The 26167-nt window shown below is 42.4% G+C and overlaps 2 protein-coding genes across 6 annotated transcripts in view; both read right to left on the minus strand.

The window, feature by feature from the left end:
- Positions 1-7384, minus strand: part of LOC135241535 (sodium-dependent noradrenaline transporter-like) — a 29023-nt gene extending 21639 nt beyond the window's left edge. Inside the window, exons 1-2 of one of the 5 annotated variants that reach the window (XM_064312019.1) lie at positions 1188-1344; positions 640-742 (exon numbers count right to left, since the gene is read on the minus strand). The gene's annotated coding sequence lies outside the window, so the exon portion shown is untranslated. Of the gene's footprint in view, positions 1-89; positions 580-639; positions 788-1187; positions 1345-7259 lie in introns of those variants that run through there. The other 4 variants (XM_064312020.1, XM_064312022.1, XM_064312018.1 and 1 more) reach the window with 4 other exon arrangements.
- A 2777-nt stretch (positions 7385-10161) lies between these two features.
- LOC135241534 (72 kDa type IV collagenase-like) lies at positions 10162-25849 on the minus strand. The gene is made up of 13 exons (XM_064312017.1): positions 25193-25849; positions 24396-24622; positions 23405-23553; positions 22632-22760; positions 21505-21678; positions 19860-20033; positions 18310-18483; positions 17809-17964; positions 15359-15485; positions 12911-13047; positions 12325-12484; positions 11887-11996; positions 10162-11175 (listed from the first exon to the last, which is right to left on the minus strand). Exons 1-13 carry the CDS (start codon positions 25340-25342, stop codon positions 11072-11074), a joined length of 1971 nt encoding a protein of 656 aa, XP_064168087.1. The 5' UTR covers positions 25343-25849; the 3' UTR covers positions 10162-11071.
- Positions 25850-26167: the final 318 nt, after the last annotated feature.

Genomic DNA, 26167 nt, shown 5'->3' on the forward strand with positions numbered 1-26167 from the left:
AAACAAGTAAATACAATTTCAACACAATGGCCACAACATAAACAAATGAACAAAAATTAAATAACGGTATATGAAAAAAGTAGCCTTACCATTATTTATTCGTAGCCTAATTAAATATGTCTTTATATAATTTCAGCGACATTTGCTCATTCATTCCTGGAGAAAACTTAAAATGATTACATGTAAGTGATGATACGGTAGTAGGTGAAAACTTTAGCACTGGAACCCAGAATACCACATCTCATCTCACCACAGCTACTTCATTACTTTAAATAGGCTAACAACTGGTTAACCCGAATCAATGAACGACTGTCAATGTAATGATATCCAATTATAAACAATTAACATTTTAAAGAGCAATACGTATATAAGCAATAAAATAACGTAGGATAACTTTAAACTGTTAAGCGGTAAAATAAAAGCATCAGAATACCCTTGTCAACTTTCGATGACAGTCGTTCTGATGGTACCCAGCTGTAACTACGTGCTATGCAACCTGATGTTTGAATAGCGGTCTTTAATCATATCTACAAAAAAAGAAAAGACGATGGTCTGAGGGTACGCTTATTCTGACAATAGTCATCAATATGTATGCGCACTACCAAGACGCTGACAATGGCAGAAAATAACTACCCATACTTGAAAAGCTGAAGGTAAGACTCCATGACCTTCTGCCTCTGTTGTCTTGATGCTTCTGAGGAGTTACTGCCCATTCTGGAGAAACTTCAAGAACACTCGCCTTCTGAGGAGCATGAGGCGATTTAAATTTTGAGCTTTTAAATGGGGATCCTTTATTTATACGTGAGATTGTATAGTTGCTCATCTCTCTCTCTCTCTCTCTCTCTCTCTCTCTCTCTCTCTCTCTCTCGTCGCTGGTTCGTAGATGTCACCATTGTAAAAACCATCATCATTCATACATTAAACGGAATGGCTGAGGTTATTCTTTCGCAGCTCTACTGTTTAACATAATTTTGCCTTCCTTCTGGTAGAATCACAACCACATACACTTGGTTTAACACATGAATGACTTTTATGCTTGTACGGTGAGTAGGCTACAAGACATATAGTGCGTGAATACGTTGCGAACAAATGCAACATTTCATTTTAGTAACATATTGTGTAGAGAGTAAAGAACATGTTTGTATTGCGATGAAAACGTTTTAGAAAAAAGTTTATTATATACTTACTTGATCAGTGCCGTTTATCTTGTTCTAAATATATTAAGTTACAGCTTTCTAAGACGCAGTAAAAGCACTGTTCTCTATGTGTAATCGAATCCTCCATCAGTTTTAGCCACAGGCTAAGATTTCTATTAGATATGTTTGACTGGGTCAACCCATTAATGCCAATGTCCGTTTAAAGCGCCCTAGTGTCTATTTATAGGCAGCCATAAAACGACTGTTCTTGGAATTTGTTGATAAAAAGTGACGTCACGTGAGATCTACTATCATACTTACCACGAAGCGAAAATGTTTTAACCTTGTTGTCTCGGTCAAAAAACTTCTCTCAAGGAATAAAGCATCCTTTAGGAGTTGGAACTCGATACACAATTCACCACCGTTTTCGGTGTCTGGATGAGTTGGCTAAGCTAATCTTATCTTGAAGGTCTCATACCCAATCCCATTATGCAAAATACCTTTAAAATTGTGTCTATTGTTGTAGCCCTCAGAATCATTTAACAAGATTAAAGGATTTGGGTAAAGCCCTTCTCCATAGACTGCTGTAGTACCCAGAAGACTTTTACTTTCAGATTCTTTTCATCCCCAGAAAATACCAAACTTCTGAACCCAGGAGACCCCTGGTACTTGAGTAACGGTGTGACCATCATTGGTAGACTAATCACACCATTGCAGTGGAGGAAATAAGCGTCAAGCCAGAGGAAAATTCCTCTCGCTACTGTTTGCTAACAATTTAAGTAACATCAGGACTTCTAACCATATAGCCACACATTTCCACTGCCTTTTTCTGGGTGCGATGGCTGTGGTAGCAGCCCAGTGTTTTGCCATACCCCCTTCCCTGCGTCTGTCCTTTCCTTATGGGCAGAGACGGGTAGGGCCGTGGCATCCGCTGACACACACGGGGGCCACATGGCTCAGGAGGTAAGAGCGGTTGTCTGGCAGTCGGAAGGTTGCCGGTTCGATTCCCCCGCCCTGGGCGTGTCGAAGCGTCCCTGAGCAAGACACCTAACCCCTAATTGCTCCCAACGAGCTGATTGGTACCTTGCATGGCAGCCTTTTGCCGTTGGTGTGTGAGTGTGTGTGTGGATGGGTGAATGAGAGGCATCAATTGTAAAGTGCTTTGGATAAAAGTGCTATATAAATGCAGTCCATTTATCATTTACATTACATTAGAGGCATTTAGCAGACGCTCTTATCCAGAGCGACTTACACAACTTTTTTTTAACATAGCATTTTTTTTTTAACATTGTATCCATTTATACAGCTGGAAATATACTGAAGCAATGCAGGTTAAGTACCTTGCTCAAGGGTACAACGGCACTGTCCTTACCCGGGAATCGAACCTGCGACCTTTCGGTTGCAAGCCCAGTTCCTTACCCACTGTGCCACACTCTGTGCTACACTCCGTCCATTTAGCTCTCCTCCTGCACCCAGGGCCCTTCTCATGTTTGACCCGCTCTCGATCCTGAGACGTGAGCTTAACGAGACATGAAAGCAACCGTATTTCACAGCCGGTTTGAAAGGGTCACCCTGGTTAGGGGTCAGAGATGAACCCCCTCCCCCTTTTGTTCCGCATCGGATTTGATTTCCTCCTTATGCCGCTGGTCCATTTGACACGTTACCATTTCCATTTAACCTATAAAACTGCTGCATGGGTATAGCGTGTGTTCTAGCTGCAGGCCAGTTCACTAAAGAGAATGGATTCGCAGAAGTACCCTTTCCTTGCTCCACTTTTGAAGAATATTACTCAAATGCCGCATGTTCCTGTAAGTTTATAGTATCGCATGTTTACATGCACATTTTGAGAAACTTCCAGAGAGCTGTTCCAAAGTCAAGTTACTCCCATGCGCAATGGTCCTACACCCAGAACTGAACTGTCTGAATGGTGTGTGTATGTGCGTGCGTGTATGTGTGTGTGTATGTGCGTGTGTGTGTGTGTGTGTGTGTGTGTGTGTGTGCACGTTCCTACATCTGACAGAGGTCAGAGGCTCAGGTAGGTGTCTGTACTGTACTGTTATTGTGCAGACTAATCTTCCTGAACAGTGTGCACACACTTGCTTTACTTTTATAGGCAAGTGAACTCTTCAGCTCTACTGTGTCAGCTAAAACATGGTAAATGGTAAATGGACTGCATTTATATAGCGCTTTTATCCAAAGCGCTTTACAATTGATGCCTCTCATTCACCAATTCACACTCACACATCAACAGTGAAAGGCTGCCATGCGAGGTACCAATCAGCTCGTTGGGAGCAATTAGGGGTTAGGTGTCTTGCTCAGGGACACTTTGACACGCACAGGGCAACCCTCGAACCGGCAACCCTCCGACTGCCAGACAACCGCTCTTACCTCCTGAGCTATGTCGCCCCGAAAAAAACAGTTTAAAACTGGAAATGTATCTTATGACTGTGATGTGTATCAGTTTTCTTTAATAATTTTCCCCTTTTTACAGTCACTTAATTGTTTTTATCACCCCATCAGCAAATTAATGACTCAACCCCACTTACCCCCCCACCCCCCACCCCCGCCCTCCCGTTTACAGTTACAATCTCCAACCACCTCACATGGTTGTCTGTCCTTCATTTCCTTCTCTTCTGCTCATCCTAGTGCCGATATTAGCCTTTGTGTGTAGAGCAGGCCAAGGTGGGCCAGTCAAGTTGAAAAGAAACCCAGTTTTGCTCCCAGTCCAGCCCCAGCTCTACAGGACAGCTGGTGCTGATATGACGCTATATGCTCTATCTCTCACTGAAAAGAAATGGCTAAATTTTGACCTCTAATGTGCCATTGGGAGGACCAGCAATCTGAGGAACCCTTCATTCCTGATTTAAATCCGCTCTACCCTCGCTGGGAGGAGGTCAGCACCGTCCCACTGCTGACTCAGATCATAGGCAGGGTTCAAACAAGGTTCAAACATGAAACTGTAGGACTAACTATAGGCCTTCACTTGTGTTCAGTGCCTTTTACTAACCAAAATGCTTCATAGCCTGAAAGAGGCTCTCTTCTCTATAGAGATTATAATGACATTTTTCTTGTCTGCTGAAATTTAAGGTACATTTTCACATGAAAAACCTTTTGTCTAAATTCAGTCCCATGTGATGGTGTAGCACACACTTGTTACATTAACTTTTGAACCGGTTTTGAGAATGTACTCTCACTTTTTTCCTTTTCAAATGAGAACTATCTCTTCTGTTAGCACAGAGGGGGGTAAGTGACACCCCCCCCCCAAAGAATAGACAAAAAGGCCAACCAGATCAAGACTACCCTGTGCGATGGCAGAGCTGACCAACAACTCAGAATGTGAGATGGACTTTCTTTTCACCTTGAGCAGAACAGCACTTTTTTTTTTGTTTTTGTGAGATATTGGTGTTTTTGGTGCCGTGTCTGCTTGCTCTGAGCTCTGAAACTCTAGCATCTGTTCCTGACAAGAGCAGACTAATCCCTGGAAAAAGCCAGGCCTCATCCTTCTGATCAACTGTACATCATACGAGACATTTTCTGGTAGGCTGGGGACTCCCCTTTGAATCAAGGCAAGTTTCTCTTCACACTAATACTTGCGATAGTATCAGTATTCTAATAAGAAGGCTGTACTGTTTAAAGTGAACTCAAAACGTAAAGATATCTTCCTCTTAAAACTACTACACATTTATAATCTTAATTCTTTAACTAGTGCCCCGTTATGCCGACTGGGGGAGCCCCTTGATTCATTACTCTGATAATGATATAAGAAATAACTTAAAAGAAATAATCAGCACAACTACATAAAGTGGTGCCCATTCAAGGCCTGTTAAGACTGCAACAAATTAATTTGTGGCCCACTGATAAATATATTTTAGATAAATATTACCTTCTTCGCAGCAGCAGACGTGCGTTCAAGACGGCGAGCGTTACCTAAAGTTCGGGAACATATTCAAACTGTTTTCTATTCTATTCTGTATTCTATACCTAACAGTCTGAAAAAAGACTGCTGACAGGAAAGACACCGAGAGAACAAAGGTTGCCCGTCTCATCCTGAAATGTGAGCGAAAAGTGAAATCATCATATTGAGGGTTACGTCCTCGGCATATCGCTCAATTCTGCAGATCTCTTCATTAGTTGCGCTACACGACTGCAGAGTGTAGGCTATACTCTTATAATATCGGTCATGTCAGGATCTCGCGGAAGCCACTGCGAAAATAGCCCTCCGTTTAGTCGCATCCATTTTTATTAAAATGCTTTTGGTGGCTAAATAAATGGAATGTTCATTTAAATTCGTTCAACATTAACTGTTCGCCACAAAAACGTAGTTCGGCACGAACGTTTGTCATCTTGAACGCCCGTCAGGTGCTTTCAGGTGAATAATGACAAAACGTGGGCAAAGAGAGAGAGAGAGAAGTTGGTCACCTGACACAGTAAGTGGAAAGCTGTTGGCTGCTGAAGTGCTGTGTGCGCTGAGCAGAGCGCAGCGCTATTGCTGTGAGTGACAGTCCTCAGGCTGTGGTAGGACTGTGTGAAGCGTAGCGCGGACGTGTCACCTGCACGCGTGGGTGCAGATTGCCTGCCGAAACCGTCCGGTGTAGGAGCCGCGGGGCTGGGGGCGTTGGGGGGAGGCTCCCGGAATGCGAAAACGGGCCGACACGTCGGCCGCGTTCGTCGAAGGCTTGGAGCTATGGCCGGCCCCAAGGCCGTTCTCGTTTGTTTGAATGAAGATTGGTGTGCATTGGGCCATTAGTGGTGTATTCGGGGGAAAAAAGAGCATTGTATGCACTGTCTATGTTAGCCCATTCGGCCTTGAGCAGGAAAACACGACGTGCAGCCATCGCAATTGTAGTTGCATTGTGGGACATCAATTAGGTACCGCTGACCTTTTTATACGAGTTGCTGATGAAGCCTCTTATCGGTTTTAAGAGGGTTTGTTGGGCAGGGAGCCATTGGCTTCTTATTGTTGGCAGTGAAATAAAATGAGATTAGCAGCTCTGACTGTGTGCAATTTAACTAGACAGGCTTTCTCCAGGCTGTTCTGAAATGGATACTGCAATACGGAGACCATTGCAAACTAAAAAAAAAAGAAAAAAAGAAAAAAAAAAACAGAAATAAACAGCAACCCGAATTAATTGATTTCCTGTAACCTTATCAATTCTGATTAAAATGAAATGGACTTTTCTCATTTGAAAAGGTTAAAACAAACTGAAGGTAGAGATCACAGTTGGTAGTCACAGTCTGTCTAACAGCAGGGTTTTAATTAACCTACATCCAGTCATTTCCAGCATTTGTGAGCTCTTTTTCAATGTGTGGAAGAAATATTTTATAATGTTGTACATACCATATTGCGCAAAAGTCTGAATATCACGATAAAGTAAAAGTAAGACCAATCATTTTTTAAATGCATAATTTCTTGTATATTGCCTGCTTGGATTTGTTTTCATGTTTATATGAAAACCATAGAATTATAATTTGACATTGTGAATTATTCTTTGATTCTTTGTCCTCTTGCGTGCAGCATATAAGGTTTCTTAGAATTTGATGCTCAAAGCAACGTCAGAGAAACAAGTTACTATATGTGGGGAAAAATTAATTAAGGAAACCGGTCTTTGTAGAATCCTGTTTATAATAATAGAATTGGATTTCCAGGAAATACTTTCTCTCTTCGAGCGTTATTAAAATTTTCAGATTTATTTTGTGTCAATCATGGTCTCTGTGGTGAACAGAGATGCATGCATATTTCCTTACTGTTGACTTACTTTATCATCATCTTTTATTGTATAATGTTACAAAATTTAAGAAGTTAACATTTATCTTCCAGACAATGTAATGGAAGACTACATTGTAGATATTACTGCTACCAGATATATTGATATATCTGGATATATTTATATTTGGTATGAAAGCCATTATTGTTTGCCCATCATATTGAAAGCAGTCAACACAGGCTATTTTTTAATGTAAATCTGCATAAGCTATATTACACGCCCTGTCAGTTGCAGTGTTCAGCACGGAGAAGAACCTAGACTCAAACACTAATAGTTAGTCAAACACGAAAAGTGGTTAGCCCTTGGCAGACTTTGTCTTGTTTGCTCAAGTAGGAGGACAGCACCATCGCTTACTTACTTTGCTGGATTTTTTCCAGGAGTTAAAGTTCCCAGATGACACCTGTGTGTGGATGTGTGCTGAGGCCCTCCGGTCAATTCCATTGGGAAGAGGTGGGGAGTACAGCTTTTCCCTGCTAGAGTGTGTCCCAATCGAACTCCGCGTAGAGATGGAGGTGAGACTAGAATCCCCCAGTCACACAAGCTAGATAGAATGTGCTTATTAATGGAATTCTGTATGTGGGAGACTACTGCCACCTGGTGGTCATTTCTTAAATGAAGCAATTCAGTTTACTCAAAATTTCCATGATACAGCTCGTTTCGGATTATGACCTCTTTACGCACGTGCCCATACACACGTACACACACAGTGATCAGTTTTTATTTCTGTTGTTTGGATTTTTGAATGTTTGAATTGTATTCTGTCTGATTCTGAAGGAATATGGCCGACTTATGAATGTCAATGTTAAAAGACAGAAAAACATACAAACATATCACCATTATTAGTAAAATAATAATAATAATAATAATAAATCTAAAGGAAGAAACACAGTACTACATAAAGTTCCATAGTTGATTAATGTTCACATGACTGATTTGATTTCAGCCATGATTTCAGTTGTGATTTAAAACATTTAATAAGGACACATTTTCTTATACTGGTAGGTGTTGCATTCCAATAATTTTTTGCTTTGATTGACAGTGTTGATCGACCTAATTCAGTTGATCTGTGATGTACTACACAATCACCTCTGGTGGTTGTTCTGGTTTTCCTTGACATATGTGAACACTGTAAATTTAATTCTTTCATTGGAGGAAGAGCAATATTGTGAGTTATCTTATACATCAAGCAACAATGCACTAAGTTCACAAAGTTATCAAAAGTTTCTTGTCTAAAACTTTCCAAGTTTGCTTTTATAAAGTATATAGAAGTCTGAGAGTGTTTTTCCTGCTTGGGACCAGCTTGTAATACAATAGGATAGATGTGGAAAAAAATCACAGAATGCCTATATACTTGACAGCATCTGTTGACAGTTGATTTCTGATAAATCTAAAGTTCCTAAGATTAACTTTTACTGTACTCACCTGTTTTTAAAGGACAGGCATTTCAAGGAAAATAAGTACTTTTAGCAGTTTAGAGAACATCAAATATTTAGCAGAAGACATATACAGTAGGTAGAAATCAATTTACTTTATGCTACCCCCTTTGGCTACACATTCTGTCCAGGAAATTTACATAAAATAGAAAATGCTTAAAAATAAAATAGCAAAGGCACATGAAACAGAAAATCTTATCTGTTATATGCTTGTTTCAGTCAACATATAACGAAAACTTCACCTTAAAACACTCTGAAAAACAACAGCAGTGCACTTCCATGTTAATTCCACCCCTGAATTCCACCCCTGTTTGTCATAGCACTAAAGCAAAACCTGGTTTTGAGCAGAATGAGAGGGTTAAGAACATTAATGGTACACTATATGACCAAAGGTATCTGAACACCCCTTGGTCTGGGCTGTTTTTCCTGGTTTGGGCTAGGCCCCTCAGTTCCAGTGAGGGCAAATCTTGATGCTGCAGCATACAATCACGTTCTAGACGATTCTGTGCCTCAACAACAGTTTAGGGAAAGCCGTTTCCTGTTTCAGCATGACAATGCCTCCGGGCTCACGGCGCGGTACGTATAGAAATTGTTTTGTCGAGAATGGTGCGGAAGAACTTGATTGACCTACACAGAGCCCTGACCTTAACCAACACCTTTGGAATCAATTTGAAAGACAACTGCGATCCAGATTGGAATCTCCAAATTAGTGCCCGACCTCACTAATGCCCTTCTGGCTGAATGGAAGCAAATCCCTGCAGCAATGCTCCAACATCTAGTATGAAACCTTTCCAGAAGAGTGGAGGTTGTTATAGCAGTAATGGGTGGACCAACTCCATATTAATTCTCAGAATTTTGGATGAGATGTTGGATGTCGGGTGGCGACATACTTTTGGCCATGTAATGTACGTTAGACATCTTTTTTTTCACAAAAAAAAAGTTTGGGAAATTAAATTGTTTGTATTGCTGTAGTATTGATCATATACCACTAGATGTCAGCATTTATTTCAACATTGTGTCATGTGCACAGGATATTGATATAATTGTAGACTGAGAAACAGTGTTGACCATACATATACAATATACATTTGGTCATTCTTACACTGAATCAATGCTGTAGAATCAAAATACTTGACAGCATAAAATTGTTCCTGTCACTGCACTAATTGTTGGTTTGTTGGGATAATTTTATATATTGAGGCTTACACGTGTAGAACTGGTTGTACGGAGTCGATTGTGATTTTCGTGTACCCTGACAGGTATTACCAAATGCTCAGTATATCCAGCTGTATAGGATACAATGTAAATGCTATGTAATGTACGCTCTGGATAAGGGGTCTGTAAGCCTAATTAATTAAGATGTCAGTATTGTCATATGGATCGCACTTGAGTTGACTTGAGTCTCCACCTTGGATGAAATTATCAATAAAGTTAATGTAATGCACTTTATTTAGGGCGTTTCTGAGTTAGTTTTGCATCCTCTTGACTGAGATAGGGTTAGGGGTTAGGGTTAGATAGAGATAAGAGGATGCACTCCCAAATGTCATATAAAAATGTGCAAGTTTCATTTCTGAACGTGTGCATGTGGAAACATTATTTCACAAGCGCGTCCCGCGTAGAGGACGGAGTACAGAATGTGCGGCTTTATTTCTGCCGTAGCGACGTGTTCTAAACTGACCTCATTCTCCACATTATTTTTCTGCAGAAATTTGTTTGGGCTTGTTGAACTTCGGCTTTGAGTCTCTCAAATCCATGAGCAGGATGTGATAAGATCTATTAGTGTTGGGTTTAAAATCTGAAAACAGTAGATGAAAAAAACCAACTGACTTTTAATATAAAAAAGAATCAGATCATTTTTATTACAAATCTTTTTCCAAAAATGTACGGCAGTGCACAAAATACATTACAAGTGTACTCATGATCAAATACAAATGTAAAAACAACCAAAAAAAATAATAATTAATGATTATAAATGATTATAAACAATACTTTCTGGACACGTCTTTACATGTTTTAACACGTCTTCATCTTGCAACAGACATCAGAACTTTTCAGGCAGACCTGTGCCATTAACCATTTGGTATTGTTAGAAAGACAAGATAAACAGATGCAATACAAGGCTTACAACAGTTATTTGGTCACGTTTCTTCAGAACACATTTATTAAGAAATAAAAGTGCTTCAAAACTCTGCATGAATATGATCAGAGTAAAAAATCCATTACAGTACAACACCACCCGAGTCAGTGTGCAGTGTGGACATACCTGATGCCCATGGAGTGTAGAGGGACTTACACAGTTTAGTAACCAGTAACTAGTAACAGTGTATCCCTACCAAAGTAGGGAGTACTTTTTTATAACAAGGGCTTTGGAGAGAGTAAGTCTGTACATGCATTACAACTAATCTGTCTATATTACACAAATATATAATATAAAAACAACATGTATGTTTCACCCAGGTTACTACATTCTGCAAGCGAATGAGGTCTATTAATCTTGCATTGGGCCTCCGATAAGCTAAGGCCTGGCTTTGCTCATCTGATGGGGAGATCAGTGTGGTATGTGGGAGTAAGTGCATATAACATGACAATCTTGGATTCAACAGCTGTGGCGATCTTGGCCGCGGACAACAGCCCAACGAAAGAGCGGTCACGTGGGTGGGCATGCGCGTATACACGTGTGCGGTTGGCGGGGTGGTGAGAGAGGGAGCTGCCACCATCTTCTCTTTCACTGTGTTGCTCAGCAACCCAGCCAGTCCGTTTTCACGTCACCAAATTTCATGACCTTCAGGGTGTTGTCGTCCAGCTTGAGATAGTGAACCCCCTTGAAGAAGTAGCTGTGACCTGCAAAAAACGCAATGAGGAGCTACAATCAATTCATGGAGACACAGAAGCTACAGAAACAAATCCCACAGTATGCAATCTGGTTTTGCAGAAAATGGACGCCGTCCAGCCAATTCTCCACACTGCCACAACGTTCGCCTGTAATACTTCCTACAGCGAGGTCCATTTTAGTGACATATGCTCCCTAGCTCTGAGTTGTTGATTGAGTGTAACACATCATTATCAGGAGCAGTGACGTGGTAGAGGCTGGAGAGGGGGACTGTCACACCCGTTTGCTTCTCGAGCAAAGAGACTCGGTCACACAGCGCGAGTGGAGCAGCCCCGAACTCAGCCCGCTCCAAGCAAGTTAATTACAAAGCAGACAGAAATATCTTTGTGCGGGAGCACACACGCTCTATTAAAATTATGCTTTCATAAGTATGTCAAAAAGCTGTTACTTTGCTGAACAGAAACCGAGTGGGGGTTGTTGGGGGCGGGGGGGTGAGGGGGGGGTTGGGCGTTGGGTTGAGTTGAGTCAACTCCTGAGTTGCGGGCCCGCGATATCTGCGCTTTTGTTATTGCTGGAGGAAAGGTGCCAGACATAATGAGAGGTTGGCTGTTTTCTCAATAACCACCAGGAATGCACAGTGTCTCCAGTCACAGCTTCAGCAGACAGCAGCAATCTTGCATATACAGGTCTTATTAGTCACCCAGCCAGACGCCCAGGCTTACCGTCTTCATTCACACTGAAGGCAGCGTCTAAGTTGTCTGGGATGCCGTTCCATGCATCCGCGATCAGCTTGGGGAAGCCAGGGTCCATCTGCTTCTTAACTTCATTGTACCTGAATGCGTCGCAGCATGTTTATACAGTGCGTGAAATCGAAAACCAAAGACGTCAGCAACACATGTATACACAGCCACGCCTCCAGAGCGTGTGCCCATATCGAAATAAACAACTTTTTATTGTTGAGCACAAGAGGGTGTTCCTCTTACAGACATTCTTGAAAAAAAAAAAAAAACACTAAAAACAAGCTGAGGCGTTCTTAAAACCTAACCACAGCCCGTCATTCTCATTTTGAAAACATGCGAAAAGGCCACCCATCTCACGGAGTTATCAAATAAGGGCCAGCAGTGTTAATGTTTCCAAATATTGAACATGAGGACCTTCACCTCCAGAAGTTGTCTCCAGAGAACAAGTAGGTCTTTTGGCTCTTGCTGAAGGACAAGGCAGCGTCGATGTGATCCAGATCCTCAGGCAGGCCCATGGAGGAAATCCGTTGGGGATAGCCACTCTCCAGCACGTTAGCGGAGTATATCCACATCTCCTTCCCTGGTGACGGCATCATTTTGTAGAAAACAGTGGGAGTCCAACATTTCCGCCAGAAGTATGTTACTCACACTGTGCCAGGTATGGATTACTCTGACAGGCCTTAACTTGCTATCGGTCTCATTGCCAATGTCCTGCTTAAAAGCTATGCGCTTTGAGACAGACCAAGCTGCTGCTTATTGTGTGCGGACTTTTTTTTTGAAAAAATTTAACATTGATGACTTCAGACTGAACTTCGGACTTCAGACTCTCATTTTTAATTATTTAGCGAATTGCATCCCAGTGTTTTCTGTAAACCAAAATCCTCACCTAAATGTTGGTTTGTGGTGTACTGTTCTGAGGTTGTTTCACGATCTATAACTTCATAGCGACGCTAGCTATCTCTGAGCAGTGTCCACATGCGGTACTTGCTCCCTTTAGGTACTCTACCTGCGAAGAACACCGTTTTCTCGTCCAGTGGGGTCTCGTACGCGGCATCGACCCTCTCTGGCAGCTCCCTCCAGAAGGTGCTTATCCACATGGGCCCAGTGGGTTTGGCCCTGAAGTTGGACGACCTAAAGACGAATCTGTAAACAAGAGAGGGACGGAAAGGAAAACCCTCAGCAGGAGGCCTGAGATGGCCTCGTTTGGGGAAACATCTGCTTCTTGTTGGGGCGAGAACGGCAGCGTACGCCAGCAATGCAGGCTTGCGCTCGCCTGGATTTCCAACGTGCAGCTGTGAAACAATACCGATTTCTTCACTCTTTTTTTTCCACTGACCTATTTTTTGAAGGCCCGAATGTTTTTAGTAGAGCAAAACGATACGCAACTTTAAATCAGTACCGAGGACAGGAATTCAAAAAGGAAGCTCTTTCAAATAAAAAGGAGCATCTATGCAACTATAAATCCATAAATTAGAAATCTTACACAACTAATGTGACAAGTAGTTCACTAATGAAACATGAGAACAACAAAGCTCATATGGAGAGCAGGATCATTTGTATATGAAGAGACCGGTATAATCTCTTAAAGAAACCACGCGCAAAAGTTCAAGCACTTCAGAGCCTCTGGAACGACCTGTTCATTTCACGATGTTCTTTTGACCAGCTTGAGGCCAGGGTAGGACGGTGTGAAAGGAGAGCAAGCTAAATGTTGCAGCACATTACTCAAGTGCCTAGCCCCTGGGGTCCAGGGAGACAGAAATGACTTACCCTTTTAACACATTATGAATTCATACAGTTGGGTACCCACCCAAGTGTTTCAACTTTAGTCATTTGCTCAAGGGTACAACACAGAGGCCCTGTCTGGGATTTGAACCCTCATTCTGTTGACCCTGTGGCAGGACACAGTTTGTGAGGGAGAATCGGGGCAATCTGAGGACCACACCTGCTGGTTAGGTAGGTCGCGCACACCTGGATAACATTACGAATCAGTCCAGGGTTTAAAAGTGTGCGTTCTTTTCTCAGTCGGTGTCTGAACCCGGGGATTGCAGATCCTTCAGAGAGAAGGAGAGCGAGACTGAAATGGAGGTTGGCTGAAAAGCCTTCAGTGTTTGTTAATTTATTTTGCCTTTGTTGTTTTAATTTTTAATTTTTACCTAAAACTCATGAGGTTAATTTTAGTTTTTTTCTGTTTATTTAACATAACATTTAACAACATTTTTATCTGGATGGTCTTCGTCAGGTGCACGGAGCCTGTGTTTGAGAGTTTCATTCTCCAGGCCTTTTTGTTTTCCCCCTAGCACCAGACAGGAGGACAGATGTGTGTGTCACTGTCTTTTGAACTGAAATGAGACCAAACCTGAAGCGGTTAAACCTGTGCTGTGTCTCGCCCTGCGTATCAACAGGGTGAGCCTGCAGACACACAGCTGTGCTTCACTTGGCCGCACTGAGGAAGACTCAGGTCTGCAGAGCCACTCCTCTCCATTGCGAGAACGTCTGTGTAAATCAGCAGCGAGTTCAGGACCAGCTGTAAACAACTGCCAAAATTCATCCGGTGTCTGAAACTCAATATACAAGTAGGCTACTGTAAGTGGGGAAAAGGGTTTGCTCTGGTTAAGCGTTTATGACTATAATTTTTTTTTTTACATGGTGACTCACAGTAATTTCTTCAAAAATGGGCTTAATTATATTATACGAGTTATAATAAAGCAATCATATCACCGCTTATTGAATGATTTATACTGTTATTGCTTTCAGCTGACACCATGCCGGCACGGGTACTACGGCTTGTTATTGCTGATACCAATCACAAATTACAGTCGACTGCTTTGGGCTAAATCACAGGACGAAGAGGAATTAGCAGTTCAGTCGGTCTTTATGACAAGCTCTCCCAGAAGCCTCAGAGTTCTTACAGGTAGACCTGAAACTTAAACTGTATAAATCAAGGGCAGTACGTCAAAGAACCCAGATAGACCCCTCTGATAGCTCCTCAGCACCTGTGGTTCCTGCTCCCTCCTAAAAAACAGTGTTTCACTGAGCCAGCTCTGATATAGAGAGCAAGGCTGTAACTGGGTGCAATATCCAATGTAATCTTGAATTTGTCATGTACAGTTTGACAGATATCCTGTTTTAAAGCAACATTAAAAACACAGATTCTGTCGTCCATTTATACTGTACACCTGAGTTTACTGGAAAGACACTGTTTGCCTTGTATAACCTTGTAGGGAGAGAATGATTAATAAAATCTCACTCAGTTTGGAGCCTACTGCTCCAACCATTGATTCACATTTATGGCTGATAATACAGTATATGCACAGAATTCTTTAAGAATGGAAACGTTTGTCTGACGTCTGCAATACTGCTGCATTGCCACAGTGGCCCAAGATTCTCCCAAAGTTCTTCATTGTTGTCCTTTCATCCCTGGTACACTCAGTCCAAAAGTTTCACTTAGCGTTACCTGTCTTTGAAGAAGAACGTCTCTCCTCTTATCTGAGCCACAGCGTCAAAGACAATATTCTCACTGCAAACATCCAGTGGAGAAACTGGGCCTTGAGTTGGTGGCAGGGGCCTGTCGGTTGGAGCACCTGAAATAGAGCAAAAAGCCCTTCTGTTGCTATGCATAAACAGGCCAACAAACACTTTCATACCGACGCATGGCTTTGATTTAAAAAAATATGTGGGGAGTTTTCTCGGTAATAGGTGGTGAGGTAACCTGTAACTACATATATTACTGTTACCACATTATGTACTTATTTGCTTGGAGGTGCTCCTTAAGAACTCACAAAGCTTATATATATATATATATATATCCTTGCATTTATATAGCACTTTTTTGAATAGTGCTTTACAGTGATGAAGGGGAACTCACCTCACCCACCACCAATGTGTAGCACTCACCTGGGTGATGCACGGCAGCCATTTTGCGCCAGAAAGCTCACCACACATTGCTTTCTTCTCTGAGAACAACCTGCTTGATCCCCACCAGTCTGGCTTCAGGCCTGGCCACTCGACTGAGACTGCACTCCTCTCGGTCAGTGAGTCACTCCATGCCGCACGAGCAGCCTCCCTCTCCTCTGTCCTGATTCTTCTAGACCTCTCCGCTGCATTTGACACTGTGGACCACTCTACCCTCCTGTCCTCCCTGGCAGCAACAGGGATCCGCGGCACAGTCCTTGACTGGATTGAGTCCTACCTCTCTGACCGCTCCTTCCAGGTTGCCTGGGCGGGTAAGGTATCACCACCCTGTCCCCTCACCACCGGAGTTCCCCAGGGCTCAGTCCTTGGTCCCCTTCTCTTCTCCATGTACACCAGATCGCTTGGCCCTGTAATATCTGCCCATGGCTTGTCCTATCATTCCTATGCCGACGACACACAACTCTTTCTCTCCTTCTCCCCATCGGACACACAGGTCCCTGCCCGCATCTCCGCTTGCCTGAGGGACATACAGAGCTGGATGGACAATCACCACCTGAAGCTCAACCCGGGAAAGACGGAGCTAATCTTTATTCCTGCTCTAACCACTCCCCTCCTCGACTTTTCCATTTCCTTAGGGGACACCGTAGTGACATCATCACCCTGTGCCAAGAATCTCGGAGTGATGATGGACAACAGGCTGTCCCTCTCCAACAACATTGCAGCAGTAACCCGGGCATGCAGATTTTTCCTATACAACATCCGCAGAAACCGCCCCTTTCTCACCACCTACTCAACCCAGCTCCTGGTCCAAGCAATGGTTCTATCCCGCCTGGACTACTGCAACTCTCTTCTGGCTGGACTACTGGCATCTGCCACCAGACCCCTGCAGCTCATTCAGAATGCTGCGGCTCGTCTGGTCTTCAACCTCCCCAGACACTCCCACGTAACTCCCCTGCTCACTACCCTCCACTGGCTGCCTGTTATAGCTCGCATCAAATTCAAAACATTGGTCCTAGCATACCAGGCAGTCAAGGGATCAGCCCCAGCATACCTTCACAAGATATTCAAACCCTACATGCCAGCCAGATCCCTCCGTTCTGCTACCTCAGGACGCCTAGCACCTCCCCCTCTTCGCACCTGCACTTCCAGAACACGTCTCCTGTCTGTTCTGGCCCCACGATGGTGGAATGACCTCCCTGTGGAGGTCAGAACAGCTGAGACTGTGACCCATTTCAAACGACGACTGAAGACCCACCTCTTCAGGCTGCACCTCTCCCATCCCTCCCTTCCCCCTGTAAATGACTAAACTTAGGGTTGTAACTAGGCAGCTGTTTCATAGGTGACTTAGGCGCATCAACTGTCTTAACGACTACTTGTATTTTTATTTATTTTTATTTTTCCATAGATTGCGTTGTTGCCGTTCTCGTTGTTAGTGTTAATCAGTTTAACCATCAGGGTCCAAGTTGAACTATGCGGTTGTTCCCTGTACTTGGACCGGTACTTCTCTCTAGGGGTTTCGTCATACTTGTTCCTGGTTATGGTTATACACTTTGTTGTACGTCGCTCTGGATAAGAGCGTCTGCCAAATGCCTGTAATGTAATGTAATGTAATGTAATGAGAGGGAGAGAACATTTTTTAGCCAATTAAATCTGGGGATGATTTTTGGTGGCAAGTTTTTTTTGGGAGAGCCGGATCTGGGAATTGGCCAGGAGACCGGGGAACCCCCTACTCTTAGCGATAAGTGTCATGGGATCTCTAATGACCACAGTGAGTCAGGACCTCGGTTATGCATGTGGGTGTTTACTGAAGCTATTTACTTTGCACAGAGGCACAAAAAGCTGCGCCACAACTAGGACCAAAACAGGCAAGCTGCCAACAGAAAAACTGTTTATTTACCACCACACTACTAGCTTAATTCTATTCAGCCTCAACTGAGCTATGATTACGGTGCTCTACTATTGTATATGGTGAAAGATACACCCTTGCTGTACCATAGAGCTCCTGAATGCCTATTATGTCGTCTCTGGCGAGCCTGAGCTCCTTGGTGAAGGTATAGACTGGAGCCATCAGAGAAGTTGTATCCTGGGAATGTTCCAACCCCAAAGCGTGACCGAACTCATGAGCCGCCACCAGAAACAGGCTGTAACCTGGAATCGGGAACAAGAACACACACACACAACAGACACAAACACACACACACACACACACACACACACACACACATACGCGTGCAACTGCCATGAGAACCAAACCTCAAAAACATTTCGCAAATCAGCGCCAACGTGACATAAACATGACACACGTTGTATTAAGATACTGCAGGCATAAATGACGTTACTGTACACATTAATAAACAACTTACCTGAATGTCTGCTGGCACTATGGTGATCGTAACTATCAGGTTGAAATGTACACAGGCAGTCATCATTGCGCTTAATACAAATGCTAACGAGTGAGTGAGTTAATTACTTTAATTTAGGGAGCGTGCCTACCTTCAGCTGGACAGAAGCCCCATTTGCGGTCTTCATCGTAACTGTTGGTGGTGGCACACCACATTTTCCCGTCAGAGCGCCCGGAGGTGGTGCAGGCGTCGTAGTCGTTACCCAGGAAGGTGAAGGGGAAAGTGCAGGGAGCTCCCTCGGAGTTCCCCCCAATCGTGGACATGGCTGAACGGAAGAAAAAACTAAAATTACAACAGATGCAGTATACTGTGTCCTCCATCACACTATTGACAACAGATGCAGTATACTGTGTCCTCCATCACACTATTGACAACAGATGCAGTATACTGTATCCTCCATCACACTATTGACAACAGATGCAGTATACTGTGTCCTCCATCACACTGTTGACAACAGATGCAGTATACTGTGTCCTCCATCACACTATTGACAACAGATGCAGTATACTGTATCCTCCATCACACTATTGACAACAGATGCAGTATACTGTATCCTCCAAAGCATTCACTATCGACAACAGATGCAGTATACTGTATCCTACACAGTAGTTTATCCCTGTAGAGCATGATAAATCAATACTGTTTGACCTTAATAATCTGTAAGTCATTTAAAAAAGAAAAAAACAGAATGAAAGATGCATATTCCAGTGTGTTAAGAGATTACATTAAGTGTTTGTTGATTGATTGGGAAAGCAAAATATTTATTAAATTGGTGGGATTTCTTTTTTACATTTTATTTTTCACCTTCTCTTCTATTTGAAGTTGGAAAGCACACTCTCCACTTGTACGAAGACTGAGTTTTTCACAAGCTACCCAGGCCAGGGAGCCTTCCTGCACTGCATTAGCTCCATAAAACAAGCATTTATCACTTTTCTGAGAACCGCACATAGCTAACATGCAACCCAGCTGCAGCGCTGCGTTCTCGGGCCTATGTGAAACAGATGACAGCTCCACGCCCTGTTATCCAGTGCTAACGCCTGGCCCTAAAGCAACTCGGGCTCATCCTTGTGAACGTAACACCGGCCAAACACACAGTAGAACATTTTCTTTACCGTTTTTTCCAGAAAAAAAAAGAAAAAAGCAGAGCGCTCATTCTCAGGATGTTCAGGCAAGCATCGTGCACAGGGGGATTGCGCTATCCAGATTTTCACAATGAGAGCACAGACTGTGATGTCTTCGGTTTGGAATTTTCAATAGAAGTGACCTAATTTCAAGTTGAGCTGTTTGTGAGGTTCTCTCCATATCGCTCTCTCCAGTATTCATTTATATTTAAGATGATGATTCTGTGAGTAAATATAACTCAGGGAGAGGTTTAAGTCAGACATAGTATAAGGGTCAATAACTCGGCACATTTAATAAAAAATAAAATAAAAAAATAAAAAACCCAGAGACATTTACCCAAGCATTCATTTTTCAACATTATTAAAATTCTTCCTGAAAACTTTATGATTTCCGGCAATACCATTACATATCATTATCTACAGTATATAGGCTACTTGACATTATGAAGTAAATCACTTATACAGACTCTATATGAGAAGGATCTGAAGGCGGTCGGAACGCAGCAGCCTGAAAGCCTACCGGTCTCGGGACAGAAGCCGTAGGTCCTGTCGCGGTCATAGTCGTCGGTGGTGGCGCACCAGCGGTAGCCGTCGGTGCGGCCGACCGTGGTGCAGCCGTCGTACTTCTCGCTTTGGAAGGTGAAGGGGAACTTGCAGGCGGCGCCGTCGGCGTTGCCCCCGAAGGTGAAGAGCACTGAAACGCAGAACAGTGTACAGCGCACCTCAGTGTGAGCCCACCGCCCAGAGAGGCGTCTGCTGAATGAATAAGCACTGGATTATAGAGATGCAGTTCAGTTAGGGTTCATTTTGTCATTCAGCCAAGCATCGCTTATTGTCACAAATTATTCGCTCCCGAAACAAAAACTTGCATTCTGGGAATTACTTGATATTCTAGAAACTTGAGGGTGGAAATCTATCATTGTCCTTGGTGGTTTTGGCCTTGACTTTGAAGAGCAAATCTTAGGAGCTGTTATTTTGTTTTTGGTATTTACATATTTCCCTTTTGTTTCAAGCTGAACATGAAAGACTCCAAACCTGAATCTTGTAATTTCCTGTGTAATAGTGATTATGTACTTGCCCTGGGTTGACATCTATCTTGATTTGTGAGCGATTATTTTACTACAATCTGCATTTGTCACAACTCTCTAGTGACTTCACTCAAAGCCATTTCTTTTCATGTAAAAATCTTTCAAAGAACTCAACCTGTGAGCAGTCGTCTGATACATTGCTCCTTTAATCTGCAGGGGTCTGAATTAATGACATTATATCTGTCACATTTAAGACCAGTTTCAAAGCTACCCTGTAGATGACAGGGGTTTCCTTTATGTACCAATGTTATATCAGCTAAAACTACAGGTTTTCTTAGGTGAATCAGGATTCAGAATACATTCAGTACATTTTGAGAGACATTAAAACTACGCTGACCAGAAGCCCCCTTTTTTCCCAGGACAGCCCTGTAATTCGACCCCCTTTCACATGTTCTGACTCACACTGAGGAAATCTTGATTTGTGCCATATTTCAGTTATAGCACATTCCAATGGGCTTTCTGGCTGCCACTGGCATTATTTTAGGTTCTCCTTGCATTATGTACACGGAATCTTCCGGAGAACCCGGTCACCCTTGTTAAAATGGCAGGTTCATCTGTGCACCATTTTGAGAGCAAACTGGAGCCTTTTTTTGTGATCAAATTCTTTCAGGAAATGCCTGTGGTTGTTCCACCCCCACCCCCCCCAATGAAATATCACAAGAATCACAATCCTCACTTTGTTTTTGTCCTCAGAAGCAAATGTACAGCCTTTGATTGTCCCGTAAAAGGATGGACAGTTCTGAGTCATTCTACATAATCATAATAACAGGCATTCATATGGATACCAGCATTGGGCAAACACTGGCTTGATGTTAATCTGCTTTACTGTAAGATTGTTTTGGGTTTATTTTTTTCACTTCAGGTAAGACACTTTGAAAGCAAGTGGGGGAAAAAAACAAAGTGACTGGGGCGTATGGAACCGGCTGAAATTCAAAGACACCTTGCTTATTGTTACTGGTTATCTGAAAGCCTCTGATCTTATCCAGTGGCACATACCTATGCCTCAGTCCTGGACTTCTTTTTAATGCTGGCCACACGGTCCAACGCAACCACAACTTGGACCGTGGGATAACTCACATTCATGGGGGCAGAAACCATACTTTCCGTCTTCGTCGAAGTTGTAGGTGGTTGAGCACCACAGGAAGCCATCGTCCCGGCCCTGCGTTGTGCAGGTCTTGTATTCCGTCCCCATGAAAAGGAAGGGGAATTTACAGAACTCCCCCTCTGCATTCCCGAACTTTACCTTTACCACTGGCAGAGACAGAGACAGAATCAACAAAGGTTACTCACCCTCTTCAATCAACTTTCATTAAGCTCCCATGTTCACACCTCAGACTGACCTTTTCTCTTATATGGATATATTAAAAATAGGAACAATAACAAAAAATATTTAACTAATTTATTTACTCCTAATTACCTTTTTGCAAATAATGGTGTAGACTTTGTTAAAATTTTTGATAGAATTACATGGAAGAATGTGAATGTGTAACTTTTGAATACAGGATGTTTCCATGGACTGATCTGACATTGACAAAGTCCATGTGAGCAAAGCTAGGCAGCTGCTGCTAATGTTTACGTTAGCTTGTCAGCAGGCCAAAAATCAAACTAAATCATTCGAGCACAGTGTGGAATGATTTCCCAAATAAACCAGTGAAAGTGTAAACAGTAAATTATGTGGAATAAAATTCTATGTTTAGAACAACTGGCGTAATCGTGAAAACAAAACATCCTAGCATTGACAGCATGAGCAGCAAGAGCAACTGCGACACAGTAACTGTCATCAAAACAGTCGTGTCTGGCCTTGTTTGTTCAGGAGGAGGGCATGCGATCAACAGTGAGAAATTCATAAATCTTTACCATGGTTACAAGATGATTACACCATAAAGCTTTTCATAACCAAAAAGTTTTTTGGTTTGAGTTGAAACAGCTTGAGTTGAACAAACATTTCTGAAACACCTGAAGTTTACCCTCCTGTCATATTCCTACTCTACCGCCCTCCACCCCTAGTATACAAAAGCAAAAAGTATGAGATGCCAAGTTCTTTTTACTTCTACTCTTAGTGCATATGTCTTATGCCAAAAAGACAACACAAAATCATGCCCAAATCAAAGTATGTCCGAAAATAGAATTTACACACTGCTCCGTAGAGAAAAGCAATCATGCATATATTTTTAAAACGATGCTAAAACAGCAGGTCTCCTTACCTTGTCCCTCTCCAAGAGTCCACTGCTCGTCGTCATCAAAGTGGGAGTCGCCCCCAATTCCTGGGCCAGGGGCAAACGCGTGGGCCAGCAGGCCATCCTTCCCGTCGAAGGGGTACCCGTCACCGTGCTCTGAGGACAAGGTCATCGGCATCATTCACACCTGCCCCATCACCTGCTTCTCATCGGCAGACTACAGGGGCCTGATCAACCAGAGGAGTCCTTCCTGTGGTGAGGGGGGGCCTGCCAACTGAAACCCTCCCTCCTCGGGTTATACTTCGGCCTATGGACTTTCACTTTTTTTTAAAATTCAGAACCGTGCGGTTCACTACGGCTCCGAAGACTAGCACTGTAGCTGGATCCGCCAAAATACACCTTGGTATGACCTTGAAAACCTTTAAAACCTTTACAATTTGACACTTCTGTACTGGAAGGAATTCATGGGACTTTATACAATACAGTCAGGCAGTAATAAAGACATCCGTGAGCATATTTCAATAAGGCTTTAATAAGTTGGGGCTGGTTTTTTTTTAATTTTTATTTTTTTAACCAATGTGGTCATTCTAACACATGAATCCAGCAGACACTTTCTTCGACCATCTTTCTGCGCCTAGATTCATTTTGGGTGTTCAACAAGGTAGCAACTGAACTGTGAATTGACAGGCATGATGAATGCTGATTGGGTAATTGCTGTTTTAACATTTCTGACCAACTGAACCTGAGGTTCTATTGCCACAGGTTTATAATGTGGGGGGAAAAGGTGTGGAATTTAATACCTTTACGCCCAAAGTTAATAAAGATGTCAGCCTCTCCTTCCATGACGCGGGTGAACGTGAGTGGGGTGACTTCGCTCCAAACTTTAAAGGCCCGATGGAAAGCATCGTCTATGGTTCCCTCGTCCAGATCAGGAGAATACCCTAAAATCCTGCAAAGGGGAATGCCAGAGTTTAGCAGCCAGTACTATCTCAGAGTTAATAAGAGATCATAGATTATTATTGTATGATTATACTGTACAGTATGTCAACCTGCATAGCCATTGAATGGTGGATATTGGTATACAAACCTTGAATCCAAGGTGGACCATATACACTGAGGTTATTTCAGTGTTTATTCTATGTAATTTAAACAGCTATTGGTAGACTGACCAGACCTTTATGACAAATGAAAATGTCTTAATAGAAACAGAGACATGATTTTACACAGGAATCCAAGACAAATTCACGTCTGCAAAGAAAGCACTTTTCTGTAACAGACAGTGGAGCAAATGGCTGTAGGCCAGACTAATGAACAGCTCAGGAAATGTTTGGACATGGGTTTGACCACTGTACCATCACTCGTTACTCTTAGGCTGATGTTTTCTTTGGCCTTAGTGTATTTATTGCTACAAATTCTTTTTACAAATTTTTTTCAAGTACAAATAATACGTTTTTTTTTTTTTTTTTTTTACAGTTTAAACCATTTTTATTTCTTAGGACACACACTATTAGAGAAACATGAACACAATTTTTAAGATTATTGTGGCTGTGGTTGTGGCTTTGGCCTGAATACAAAAAAGGGGATGTGATTGCAACTTTGATTGCCTTTGGTTACAGTACAGTCTTTTGAATAGTCAAGTGCCAAATGTGGGATATTCTGTCCTTCATATCCTAATGCATTTATATATATATATAGTGCTGGTCTATCGGGCCCTTGGAGGCAAGAATTTCTGTGTGTTTCCGAATGTCTTTTCTCCACTTGACAAAAGATCTCCTCGCAAAAGGTGCCTACCTGTACGTAATTCCCCTCTTTTTCCACTTAGGCTTATCGGGGAAAAAGCTGTAATTAGCCATGTCTGGAACCCCGCAACGGGATTTCTTCATGATCTCCACCGTTTCCTGATCAAGCTCCCCGGTTTCTTTCAGTAAAAAAAACTTCTGCATCTTCTTCAGGGTGTCTTTGAGTACCATGAGGCTGCAGCTCTCTTGTGGACACCCATAGAATTTGTTCAGATAATGCTTTCAAGACAGAAAAAAAAAAACATTTTTGAGTTTGTGTTGAGAAAGAACAGATACACAGAAATACAAAAAGTGGAGATCCAACTTAGATCCCCCCAGACATGCACACTCGTAAACAAGTTCAACCTCTCGTGAATTTTGGCTGCTGCTATCTAACTGTACAACGCACATTTCTTCCATGCTATTCCACGTTAAATTCTTTTCTGTTTAACAATCCAAAAGCCCTTCGTGCTGACTGTAATCTCAGTGGCGTTTTAGTTTGATACGGAAGCGATTCTAGTCGATAAGATAACCACGTACTTTAAGCGTTCTTTTGGCTTTTCTATATAAATGTCTTGTAGCTGTAACTTTTAAGATCGCACACTCACATATCCCTCAAGTACAACGCGCTTCATAGTCACAAAGTAACTGGGACGGAAACAATAATACTCAAGAACATAAAAAGAAACATACTTTGGATAAAATGCGTCGATCTTCATTCACATCTTTCCATTTCTGAATCTACATTTTCTAGTATTAACAATCTTAAGCCCATTTCTACATAAACACATTTTGGGAGAAGTAACTTACCAGCGCTATTTCTTTGTCCGTTTGCGGGGTATCATCCCCAGGAAACTTGATTATTGGCGAAGGTGCAGCCAGAGTTAGCTGAGAAATAATAAAATGTAGCAAAAACGCTTTCAGTAGATGTCGAGCACTGAACAATGTATAGCACTTCATTGTTCGGCGGAGTGTGACGGCGACGATAACCAGGGTCGTTGCGTGTAGTGCGCTTTTTAGGCAGCTTCTATGCCGCTGTTCTTCCTCCCTTATCTGTTCATCGTGCCTTCGTGCGAGATGGACCAGAATCTGCTAGCTCTTGCAATTTCCGAACGTTGCTTTCATGTGCACAATAATACACGATTTGCGTCGTCTCCGGACTCCATATCAAGGAAAATAATTAACAATAATAAAACATATATCCGCAGGCAAGAATTGGCAGCAAACCAATTAACTACTTATTTACTAGCAACTCCCATTCTAAACAGGGTAATGTTTCAGATGATGATTCTATGTTGAAAATGAACATGACAACATAACTGGCACGTCTCCTTTTAGATACATGTCATTGAATATATTTTATTTGTGTGTTATTGATATGTTCTTATCTTATTTGTGACTATGCTAAAAGAAAAACACCTCACTAGTACATTAAAAAAATAATAAAGACAGCATTAAATTGCTTTCTATATGTTGTGTATAACGTGCTACCTTAGGAAAAAGAACGCTCTGAATGACAGTAAGAGAAAAGGTCTACACCGCGCATGCATCCTGGGACTTGCAATTCTGCGATTTGAGAAACCGCAGCAGGTGGGGCTCAGTAGTAGCCAGCAGATTTGACAGAGCTATGTCTAAACTGGCTTCTTTATTATTATTTTGTTTTAGTGTTCTGTGTTTTAAACACAAAAATAAACATCAAAGTGCGACCGATGCATTTCGCGAGATTGTTTTTAGTCTGTTTGTTTGTCAAACACGAAGCACGTAGGCCATAGGCCCGCGACAAAG

This window comes from Anguilla rostrata, chromosome 16, assembly GCF_018555375.3.
Source record: "Anguilla rostrata isolate EN2019 chromosome 16, ASM1855537v3, whole genome shotgun sequence".
Lineage (NCBI taxonomy): Eukaryota > Metazoa > Chordata > Actinopteri > Anguilliformes > Anguillidae > Anguilla > Anguilla rostrata.